Raw genomic sequence first — 12,884 nt, 5'->3', positions numbered from 1 at the left:
AGAAGGGGCTCGATTACTTACCAACTTACTTTATTTCATTAACAAAATATGTATCAGGTTCTACCGAGACTCGAACTCGGATCGCTGGATTCAGAGTCCACAGTGCTTGCTCTTCAAATTCGCTGTTTGACAGCAGCACTTAACTTTTCTACTAAGCGAGATGATCTTCGACTAATCCTCAAGAAATGGTTCGAAATTTTTATATCCATGGATTTAATTTCTTTCATTATGCAGGCAAAGCATACCATGCAGCACTTGAGTTAACATAGAAATAGCTGTAATCTCGAAGAGGAATGAATACTATCTAAAAAGTGTGTGTGTGTAGCTCAAAGGCTTCTGTTAGTAATCGAAGCACCAAATCTCTAGTAGAATTCTGTGCCATCAAATATGGAATGGTTAGATTTTTCTGATCAACTTTCATCATTCTCTTTAGTTAATATAAAACAATTTTTCTTAATGGCTTGGTGGTGGTCTTGATAGTCTCATCAGATTTTTGTTTTTCAGCACATGAAGCAGGCATTGATATTTTTTGTCCTTACATCATTCATCAACATAATTATCTCTTGAGGTGTTTCTCCTAATCTTAGACCTGTTTTCTTCAAACCTAATTTAATTGATCTTGTCAAATCAAAAGGTTACTTGTTGCAGTAGTTGCCATCATTCAGTTGAAGACTATTTAAAGCCACATGGAAAGGATCTTTGCTCAATTGTTGCCAGTTGAAGTAGGTGTGAGACAGCTGTGCACACTGTCCATCATTATCTAAACTGTGAATGTAATCCTTAATTCGTTTTCAAACTTCACATCTCAGATGCTTTTAACTTAGTCCATTTCCACAAATTTTCCATCAATATTAAAGACCATCTCATATCAGACTGAAACAGATACCTTCTTAATTGGGGGCATCGGTAATCCAGTTCAGGTACCGAACTCTGCTGAAGAATTTATGAAGGAATAACATCAAATGTGAAGTTTTTGGTTAGATGAAAAAATTAGGTAGATATTCATAATTCTTCAATCTCAAAACTGGTTGTTCCTCAGAGTACCACTATACAAAGTTTTGCATTCCGATGAATATTTCACAAAGATGCAAAATTTCTGTGCTTAATAATATTGGTGATGTAGAACTGCACTAAGCTTTTTTTTATTCTAAAAATATGTAGCTGTGTTGATCAACACCCTTGTAATTGCAAACCTAGGCAATTTACTAAAGTAGCCATGAAATTATGAATAATTGTGGCATTGAGAGTGGGTGCAGATATGTTTCCCATACAAATGTTTTTCCAGAGAGTTTATGGACTTCCCTGTCTTAGATTTCTAAGATACAGATTAAAGAGATGATTAAGCTGGCTTTTGCATCAATCAAATATTCCATTTGTTCTGGAAGCTCTCAACTTGTCTTCTCTTGATGGCAAAAGACCAGATGATATCATTGTTATTGGAATGCAAGACACTACTTTGAGATGTCACTGTGGTGGATATTTTTGCCAGACATTTAGTTTTGTATGCTAATTATGAAAATAAAATTCATTTTTGCCATGGATTAATAAATAGCTAATGGTTCTGTTTTTTTTATATCGGCAGAACAAAGATTACTAAATATTCAGTGTTATCTACTAATTATCTCAATTACTTTTAAAACGGCTGGTGTTTCCCTTTTAGTTTAAAACTTGTGACAATTGGGGAGTGGTGAAAAGACACAAAACCTCCTAAATGATTGTACAAAGCAATGCTGCTAGTGTCCTTTCTTGACTCTACTATTTTCCTCCATGTACATAGGAATTTTAATGAAACAATTCAAAAGGGAAACAGTTTAAAGATTTCTCATGCATGCATGCATGCATGCATGCATGCATACATACGTGTGTGTGTGTGTGTGTGTGTGTATATATATATTGGGTTGGTAAGAAAGTAATTTCAGTTTTTTAGTGTGAAATGGAATTTTGTTTTCATACAAAGAATGAACTTTAATCAATTATATATTTTCCATTTTGTTCAATGACTTTTTGCCATCTTTCTGACAACTTCATGATTCTGTGCTCATAGAACTTCCAATCTTTATCTGCCCAAAACTGAAGCAAGTGTGATTTCAGGTCATCATTATTATTAAAAGTTTAATCATTCAAAAAATTTTGAAAACTTCGAGATAAATGGTAATCTGATGGTGCAGGGTCGGGGCTACATGGATGCGACATCACTTCCCAACAAAGCTCCAGTAATTTTTTGCGAGTTAACAGACGTGCGCAATCTAGTGTTGTCATGGTGGAATATGATTCCTTTACGATTTACCAATTCTGGCTGTTTTTTTTTTTTATTGCTTCTTCGAGTTGCATTAGTTATTGACGGTAAACATCCAAATTGTTTGGTTCCTTGGAAGCAGCTCAAAATACACAAAAGTGAAAAAATCTCAAGAACAGAATTTTTAAAACCATTTCTGACAACGCCATAAACTTCACAGATCTCCTTTTGAGTCTCAGCTGCTTTTTTGCCTTTACGGAAATAAGAAAGTAAAATGTGTCAAATGCTCGTTTTTGCACTCCATGTTAAAATTGACACTGAACTAACAGCCGTAAACAAAATTACGCGCAATTTGTTTCAAAAGTAAGCTAAAAGTAACGGCTATCAAATGTAAAAAAATCATAACCTTAAGTCATTAAAAAATTGTAACTCTATTTGCGAAAAACGAAATTACTTCCTTGCCAAACCGACACACACATGCACTAATCCTTTTTTTTTTTTAATGCTTTATTAGAACAAGTCTACATATGCCTTTACTACAGTTAATACTAAAAAGTATTTTATCCTTTAATAAGCAGTCAACATAAATGGACAGATGCTGGCAATTACTTTCATTATAGAATAGTTACTTTCTTAGAAATAGTTTACTTTATTACGATGTCTGAAGAATTATATATATATATATATACATATATACATATATATGTGTGAGAGAGAGAGCTTAGAGAGAAAGGTTTGATGATGCAAACAATTAAAAATGTCATGCTTTGAGTTCTATTTTTTCTAACGTAGCAGAAGAAACAGTGGTGCACAAAACCCTTAAATCACTCTGTTGCTTCCGCTAAAATAATTGTAATATATATATATATATATATATATATATATATATATAGATATTTGTAGTGTGTTTGTCTTTTTCACTTTTACTACCCCATCCTCAGATGTCCAGAAGTAGTAGCTCTCTGTGCTTTCTCCATCCTATTCGTATTCTAGAAACAATACTTTCAGACCATCCACCTCCATTGCTAATATGGTCACCTAGGTAACAGACTATCTACTACCTCGAGAGAGCCTCCTGACCATTTCAGTGAGTCTCAGTCCTGTGTGTTCTTAGTGCTTATTGTTTAAATATTTGCAGAAAACAAAGGACACAGTGTGTTGGTACTTGTTGCAGTTTGTTGGATAGTGAAGTAATTGTTATTGTGATTGCTATATGTAACACTTGATAAATTTTACCATGAACACATGTTTTTCATGTTTAGAAAATAAATAATTCGGAGATACCATCTGCCTAAAAAAATATTTGAATTAGTGTTAGCATATTTCATGCAGGTAGCATTAAAAAGCTAACTAGAAATATTTATGCTTTTTTATTTTTATTGATTAACAGTTATCATGACACATAGTAACATGACCTGTTATAAATAGCAGTCAAGTCTCCGTCTGATACCCTGTTGTACTAGAATAAGATAAACTACATTAGGTAATGTAGTCTTAGATCTATTTCTTACGATAAAAGATTGGATAGTTATGGCTGGTGTGTCTGATCATAAGTCTGCTCTTGATCAGTCTTATTTTGGATGTGATGAGCAGAAATCTAATTACCAATGTTGCTTGATACCATATTTCTGTGGAAATACACTGTTTGAATAAATTTTTAAAATGAAGAATTTAGTAAAATAAATGAAGCTGGTGTTAGGAACAATTTTTACAGGAAATTCTAATGGATGGTTAAAATTTAGATCACTTAAAGTTTGTAACATAGAACCAAGGACAGTCTCAAGTGGGTTGATATCAAAAGGGTTGATGCTTTTTATGCAAGTGTTTTTTGAGGACAATGTTTCATTTTTGAAATTTTATAATAATAAAATGTTTCTGCGTTCCTTCTTGTGACTTGCATTTTCCCCTTGCTGTCTATAGTTTTTATTCTCCCACCTAGAAAAGTTCTTTTCTAGTTATTCCTAGTATCATACCAAATCACTCTGAAGAAGACATTTAATATTTTGATAGTCTCATTCTATATAGTTTGCTAGATGTTTTGAAAACCAGGGATAAATGAAATTGGAAGCAAATTCAGTTAATTGTATGCATTGCAGTCTGGGAATATTGTACTCACTTCACTCTATCTTTTTACATGTCTAGACTCTGGTGGTGGGCAAGGTGAACTTGATCTGTATGTTGCCATTTCCTTGCATTTAAACATTAGTGTGGTGCATATGAGTATTTGGGTCTAATGAGGCTATTGAAGTTGTGACTTTATTTGGGTGTGTGCATTTGCTTGTCTTAGTAGGAGCTACAGCATTCTTAAGATGTCCTGTTCTGAAGTATTCGTTGCCAGTGCCCCAGGACTGGCTCTTGTGCGGGTGGCACATAAAAGACACCATTTCGAGCGTGGCCGTTTTCGTGCGGGTGACACGTAAAAGCACCCACTACACTCTCTGAGTGGTTGGCGTTAGGAAGGGCATCCAGCTGTAGAAACTCTGCCAAATCAGATTGGAGCCTGGTGTAGCCATCCGGTTTCACCAGTCCTCAGTCAAATCGTCCAACCCATGCTAGCATGGAAAGCGGACGTTAAACGATGATGATGATGTATGTAGTAGCAGGGGATGCAAGAAGTTTAGACTTAGCTGCAATAAAATATTATGTCCCTTGCATATTAATGTGCTCTTTCATTTTTAGTGTTCTTGTTGTGATGTCCTATGTGATCATGCCAGTTACCAGCTTTTCCATAGATTATTGATTAATAATATTACTGATTTTTCTGTGGTGTTGCTGAACTTTGCTTTAGACTATTGTTAGTTTTTATCAGGCTGAGTAGTTCAGTAGTGTAATTAGGATTTGTCTATTTTTATACTGCCTTATGTTTTTTTTCTTTTTTAGGCATTATATTATCTTGTTGAATGTGTGTTCACTGCAGTGTTTATGTTGTTGAGTTCTGCAAACCTAAATTTTATTTTTCTGTAAGACATTCTACCAAGCCATTTGAATCTTGTTTTTATTTTATTCATTGATGTGTGTTACGATAATTAGGTTTGGTTGTGATAGCTACATGTATGGATTTGTAATTAGCTTGGTGAGGTGTGTTGATTAGAACACAAAGGAAGTTTAGTTGTGATGCTATTGTATCACTCCTGTTGCCTGTCTTTTTGTGTTGCACTGTATTTTTATGACTACGCTAAAGTCTACTCCATTTAGATGGTGTTTTGATGTTTGTGTGAAGCTATTGTGTTGGGGACATTTTAGTGCCATAGTAGGTAGACCAATTCTAGGGTATATTTTAGATTGCTAATTCCACCAAATATACCACCAGTTTCGCTTTATCAGCTCTCTCATTGCAAATGTTGTTTGCCTTTCTATAGGCTAATGTATTTTCTCTTGTGCTGATATTAGGAAATACAATTGCATCATACATTAGATCTCTTAGGAGATCTTTAAGAAAGAGTAGTACAACTCAAATTGCAGCCCATCTTATGTCTAAATGCTAGAAATAGCAGCCTTATCTCCTTCAAATGACAGCTAACCATCATCAAGAGCACATATTTAGTAATGTCTGCCAGAGTCCTTGTACACAACTGAAATGGGGGATACCCATGAGTTGAATAACTTTCATCATGAGTTTGCTCCATAATGAATGACCTGGAACTAAACCACAGGAGGAATACACAACAAAAATATGCATGAAATGAAGAAAAACCAATGCAGACAATACTACTATGCACAACATATATATAGTCTTGTTTTGTACCTATCTGTTTGTTTCTCATTCACTCTATTTTACTGAGAAATACATCATATATAATAGAAATGTATTCAATTTTTCACTGTTAAATACCATGTCACTGCTGAATATGCAATCTTTAAAATAACATGTTTGTGCTAGTATTTGATGTATATTGTGCAGGTGTGGGTGTGTGGATATGGACTTTGATTTCAAACAATGTGGTTCTATCTCACCACATGGCTCCATGGGCCAACAAATACCTTGTGAGTAAATTTGTTTGACAAACTGTATAAAAACCCGTTTTGTTTGTGTGTGTGAATGTTTACATTCTGTATTTTTGTATGAAAGTTAATCAATAAATGGTGACATATTGACATTCCGTATCAACTCTCATGCTTTTCAAGACCTGCTTTTCAAGACCTGCTTTTCAAGTGGAATAAAAAAAAGAAAATCCCTTGAAAAATTGATAAGGGTTAACAATAGTAAGGTCATTTGGCTCCATAAGTATTTATCCAACTTCCATTAGTATGGAAAAACAGAATGGATAAATATGTGATTGTGAGTGCATTGGCATGACCCTGTGGTTAAGCTATGTATATCATATATATATATTAATTTCTTTTAGATGATTCTGAAGATGTGGAAAGTGTATCAGAAAGTGAAGAAGGTCCTGAAGGAGCAGTATCTTACCTTATATCCTGTGAAATGCATTATACCAGTTCAAAGATGAGCAGGTAACTTAATTTTTCATTGAAAGAAAATCATTAACCCTTTCGTTACTAACCCGGCCGTAGCTGGCCGAAAAATTTTTTGGTTCATAAGACTAACCCGGCCGAGCGTACCCATTGTTATTTAAATGTATATTTGGACCCAAATCTCGTTAGTACATTCGTTAAAACACCTGATTTCACTTTGCAAACAGTTGAGTTATTGTCTCCCATATTGTTTGGCGTGATATTTGAACTCAGTGAATTTTGGAAGATTTTTTTCCACATTTTTTGCGGCGTTAATTTTTTTCAACTTTGAAGATGGAGAGGAGTTTCATGCTATCAAGCAGTGATTCCGAATTTGAAGGTTTTTCAACAGAAGATATGGAGATATCGAAGAAAAGAATGAGCGAGCTACATTTCTGTATCCGAAACTGAAAGCAGCGACGGCGATAGAGAGGATGATTTTACACCAGAAAAAGATTTTTAAAATATTTTTATTAACAATTTTTCTGAGGAAACAGGGTCTACCCATAGTCTTTCTCACGAAGCGAAACCTTTAGACTTCTTTTTCATGCTTGTTTGAAATGATTACTGCGGAAACAAACCGTTACGAAGAAAGTAAACAAACCGGAAAAAAAAGATAGCTTGTGGTTTCCTGCAACTGTAGATGAAATACGGGCATTTTTTGCCATAAATATTATTATGGGTATTAGACAGTTACCCAGAATAACAAATTACTGGAGCGATCAGGAACCTTTTGGCGATGAATATATTTCCAGTATTATGAACGAGTACGATTCGTGAAGCTGAACCAATATTTACATGTGAGAGACACTAGCAGTACACCCCCCCCCCCCAGTACGTGGAGAACTTTAAGACAAAAATTATGCAATAGAATTGATTAAGGACCCTTTCTTTAATTATGTTCCAAATATCACATTAATATGTTGATAAAAAAAAAAGTTACAGGTGTTTAATGAGACTAGTCTAAATTCATGATTATTTTAGAATTTAATTGAAACTCATGAGGGGTGTATTTTGGTCAGAAATATAGTAACGAAAGGGTTAAGCAATAAATTTGAAGAATTCTAACATAAAAGATAAATGCTTATCGATTGATTTAGACATATTTTAGAACATAAGTAAACAGGAATGTTCTATATTTTTCTAATTTTTCCATTGCAGCATTATTTTCATTAAGAGAGGTCAAATTGTTGAGCAGGACAAAAGTTTTCCTTCCCAGCTCCGTATCATGAACTTCAGTGAAGGATCTCCTTATGAAACTCTTCATTCATACATCAGTCATGCTGTTGGACCATTTTTCAAGTCTTACATCAAAGAAACTGGAAAGGCTGAAAGGTATAACTGTTAAACATTTGCATGGTTAAGCTCTAGTTTTTCATATTAAAATACAAAATCTATTTTTATCTCTGAGATACATATCCTCTATTTCTTATCATTTTGCTAACCAGGTTAATCTTATTTCCTGAAGGTGCATAGCTTAGTGGTTATAAGGTTGAGAGTTTGATTCTTGGTTGTGTGTTGTGTCCTTGAGCAAGACATTTTATTTCACATTGCTCCAGTGCACTCCGCTGGCAAAAATGAACCTGTAGTTCAATGGGTCAGCCTTGTCACATTTGGTGTGTCACATTCACTGTCCTTGAGAATTGAAAACTACATTAAGAGTCAGTTGAGTGCTCCACTTGCACATTAATTTCAAGAGCAAACTGTTCTGTTTATTGAATCAGCTGGAACATTTGTCTTCTTAAATGGCATATCCAGCCATCATTAACCTCATTCAGCATCTGGAACAAATTTCATGTTGAATGAACACCAACCGCATCAGTCTGGGAGGGCTTATGAAAGCCTCAATCACTGCTTCTACAACTAATAAAATAATCAGCAATATGAAGATTATTTTAAAGATAGGCACTTTTGTTTTGTGAATGCATTTTAACTGGTCCTGTGTCATATATTACAATCATTCAGCTTCTAAAATTTTCATTTTAAATCCTGAATATTCTCTCTTTTCACTGTTTTGCTAAGTTTATGATATGAGATTTACACAGTCTCTACACTTATACAAATGTACACTTTTCTAATTTCTGATAATTTTATGGAATGATAGTGTTTAATTGTTAAGTAAGTTATATAATGGGATTTATGTATATGACTTTTAAGATCCATTTGCTTGCATGGAAATTACAGGTTAAAATTATTCATAGACTGAGTGTCTATGCTATTTTATTATGTATGCAAAAATATTAAAGCATGCATAAAAAATGCTTTTTGTAATATTTTAATATGTATTCAAAGAATATTTTGCATGATACGAAAGAATGTAGCAATGAATAATACATTAACAAAAATAACACTAAAGAACTTATTTTAAGACAAAGTATCTATTATGAATATTGAACATCAAATTTGCTTCTCATCTCAAACTATTACTAGGTTGTTACTAATCATACTATCATATTCTTAAGCCCCTAATTAAAAATTTTTTGCACAGTTTAATTGATTATTACTTTCTAAATTTCCAAAATAAAATATCAGTTGATAATTTTTGTTTTATTTTATTCAATATGCTGTAATTGTCTACAAAATTAAACCTAAAAATATTTTTCAAACTTCAATAAAGGGATGGTGACAAAATGGCTCCAACTGTGGAAAAAAAAATTGCTGAACTTGAAATGGGCTTGTTACATTTGCAACAAAACATCGATATTCCAGAAGTTAGTCTTCCTGTCCACCAAGCTGTTCAAAGTGTCATAAAAAAATGTTCAGAAGAAAACCGAAAGCCTAAAGTAGAAGATTTTGGGAATAAAGTTGAAGATCCTCAATTTCTCAATGCCTTGCAAAGTGGTGTTAACCGATGGATTAGGGAAATACAAAAGGTAATTTTATTTCAGGATCTTTTTTTCCTTCTCAGCATTATTCTGCGATTGAGAATTTAAACATCACTTCTTTAACTTTCTATAAAAAAGACATCTCAGCGCTTCTAAAAGCAAGCTTCGCTTGTTTGTTTATGTTTGTCGTAATTTGAATTTTGTAAATTTATTTTTGAAATATTTCTATTGCATGTTTGATCTATTTTTTTGATACCTTTGGAATATAGGTGACAAAACTGGATCGAGATCCTGCTTCTGGAACTGCATTACAGGAAATTAGCTTTTGGTTGAATCTTGAAAGAGCATTGCTTCGTATTCAAGAAAAGAGAGAAAGTGTTGAAGTGGTCCTGACTTTGGAAATCTTAAAACATGGCAAGAGATTTCATGCAACAGTCAGTTTTGATACTGATACAGGTAATTTATTTACATCATCATCATCATCATCATTGTTTAACGTCCGCTTTCCATGCTAGCATGTGTTGGACGGCTTGAATGAGGACTGGTGAAACCGGATGGCAACACCAGGCTCCAATCTAAATTTGGCAGAGTTTCTACAGCTGGATGCCCTTCCTAACGCCAACCACTCAGAGTGTAGTGGGTGCTTTTACGTGTCACCTGCACGAAGGCCAGTCAGGCGATACTGGCAATGGCCACGCTCGAAATGGTGTCTTTTATGTGCCACCCGCACAAGCCAGTCCAGGGGCACTGGCAACGATCTCGCTCGAAAATCCTACGGAGGCCAGTCAGGCGGTACTGGCAACGGCCACGCTCAAAATGGTGCATCTTGTGTGCCACCCGCACAAGAGCCAGTCCAGGGGCACTGGCAACGATCTTAGTTGGCTTGCCAGGTCTTCTCACGCACAGCACATTCTTTGCAGTATTATTTGTAATTGTAAAATTTTCTATAAATCTTTTGTGCAATTTAAATTGATTTCTGATTTAAGAATAATTAAATTTCTCGAGTTAAAATTGTATTTTAATGGTCTAAAAATTATTTACTAGGTTTGAGGTCAGCCATGGTCACAGTTAATGACTATAACCAACTCATGAAAGATTTTCCATTGAATGACTTGTTGGCGGCAACGGAGCTTGATAGAATTCGAGCTGCTTTACAAGCTATTTTCAATCATTTAAAGAAAATTCGACCAACAAAATATCCAATCCAGAGAGCATTAAGACTTGTTGAAGCAATTTCAAGAGATCTCAGTACACAGTTGTTGAAAGTAGGTGAAAGATTTTGTTTTACACAATTTTTTTTTTTTTGTGTATTTGTGATACTCATAAAATTTCAGTAGCTTGTCTTTCTTTTCTTAATTTTTGTATAATTTGCCCTTTTAGGTTTTGGGAACTCGAAGACTCATGCATATTCCTTATGATGATTTTGAAAAGGTGAGTTTTTAAAAATTTTTTTATTTGGAGTTACATACAGTTGCTATTGTTAAATTGGAAATAATCCTTCAAACAGAGTTACTGAAGTAAAATTTTAAATATTTTTTTTGTTCAGGTTATGTCTGCTTGCTTTGAAGTATTTAGTACTTGGGATGATGAATATGATAAACTTCAAGGTCTGCTGCGAGACCAAGTGAAAAAGAAGAGAGAAGAACATCTTCGCATGGTGTGGAGAGTAAATCCTGCTCACAAACGTCTCCAAAGTCGTCTTGATCAGATGCGAAGGTTTAACTTGGTTTTAATTTTATTTTGTGAATTTGAAAAATGTTGATTTTAAGATAAAAAAAAAATAATTGCATTTCTTTAAATGCAGAAGATAATGCAGTGGACGAAATATTTAAGCTAGTTTGTTGTGGTTTTGCAGATTTAAATTTTTTGTAGAAATTGTCAAATTTTATCTACCATGGATATGATGTGCATAAAAAACAGTTTTGAGACACTTCAAACCTGCAATTGCTTATTGTTGCTTGTATTCTAGAAATCTCTGAGACTTGATCATAGTTCCTATGAGCAACTTTAAAATTGTTTTGTAATTTTACTGTAATAGTAGTTATTTTGAAATTATAATATAGTAATATCTTTATAAAAGTACTGTTTGATCCGAGATAGACTATTGAAGGACTAGTATATGAATAAGTAAGATCTAAGTATGTTCTCAATTGCAAAAATCTCAACAGAAAATTTAATTTTGTAATTAGATGTGAAACAAAATATCTTCTATTCCTCATAAATCAAGAGATAATGCTAGTTATATGATTATGAAGCAGTATGGTTCCTTTCCTTGTTAGTATTGAGCCATCTCACATTCAAACTATGCTGAATCCCACTGTTTTTCTTTAATTGCTTCTTCGATCTTGCTAAGGAAGTATATTTACACAATCATTTTAAATATTATATAACCTTTGTTTTGGTAAAGATATTGACGTTGTGAAATGAATGTCTTTATTTTAATATTGCTAAATTAAGATGAGGTACACTAGTGATAAATTTTAGAAATTGCAGTTTTAATTTGATGTGGAAAACTTTTTGATTTATCAATTTTTATTTCTATATTTTTTTCTTTAAAGTTTTTGAATCTAGCAAATTTTGATTTTTACAGATTCCGCCGCCAACATGAACAACTACGTCAAGTGATTTTGCGTGTGTTGCGGCCATCTCCCAGTAAAGCTCGTGCTGGTACACCCTCAACTGAAGAACCTGAACCCCAGATAGAACCAATGGTAGATGAAGCTGCTGATGCAAATGCTATTGAGGTAAAAAAGAAAATCAATATAATTATTTTAGAAGTAATTGTGTAATTTTAATAAGTTGTCTTAGCTTTAAAGTAAATTTTTAGATAAGTTGAATAGGGCTGCCCAGTGAGTATGTGATGGCTCCTCATTGTAGTTTATTTTACCACCATGAACTATGTATAAATTAGTTTCATTAGAAAATTAATTTAGCATACCTTTTAATCAGTGAAGGTGCATGGCTTAGTGGTTAGGGTAATCAGCTCATTATCATAAGGTTGAGTTTGATTCCTGGCAGCATGTTGTGTCCTTGAGCAAGACACTTTATTTCACATTGCTCCAGTCCACTCAGCTGGCAAAAATGAGTTGCACCTGTATTTCAAAGGGCCAACTTTGCTACACTGTTACACTGAACCTCTGAGAACTATGTAAAGGGTACATGTGTCTGGAGTGCTCAGCCATTTGCACTTTAATTTCATGAGTCGGCTGTTCTGTTGATCAGATCAGCTGGAACCATCGTTGTCATGATCAACGGAGTGTCAGTTAAACCTTTTAACTCTTTCAGTGAAACAACTCCTGAAAAAGCCAAATAGGGAGACTCTACATGATCACTTGACCAACTATAAATAACAGGAAAATGTTCTTAGA

The 12,884-nt window shown here is 33.9% G+C and overlaps 1 protein-coding gene across 1 annotated transcript in view; it reads left to right on the top strand.

Moving 5' to 3' along the window:
- Nucleotides 1–12,884, top strand: part of LOC106883942 (cytoplasmic dynein 1 heavy chain 1) — a 117,823-nt gene that overhangs the window by 2,975 nt on the left and 101,964 nt on the right. Inside the window, 8 exon segments of the mRNA XM_089348556.1 lie at nt 6,583–6,691; nt 7,853–8,026; nt 9,309–9,564; nt 9,786–9,972; nt 10,561–10,781; nt 10,897–10,947; nt 11,063–11,232; nt 12,107–12,260. Of these exon segments, the coding sequence (XP_089204682.1) occupies nt 6,583–6,691; nt 7,853–8,026; nt 9,309–9,564; nt 9,786–9,972; nt 10,561–10,781; nt 10,897–10,947; nt 11,063–11,232; nt 12,107–12,260 (1,322 nt within the window).

The sequence above is a fragment of the Octopus bimaculoides genome, chromosome 3 (assembly GCF_046866305.1).
Source record: "Octopus bimaculoides isolate indiv1 chromosome 3, ASM4686630v1, whole genome shotgun sequence".
Taxonomy (NCBI): Eukaryota; Metazoa; Mollusca; class Cephalopoda; order Octopoda; family Octopodidae; genus Octopus; species Octopus bimaculoides.
Note: the sequence above shows the minus strand (reverse complement) of the source record. Positions and strands in the feature narration are given on the sequence as shown.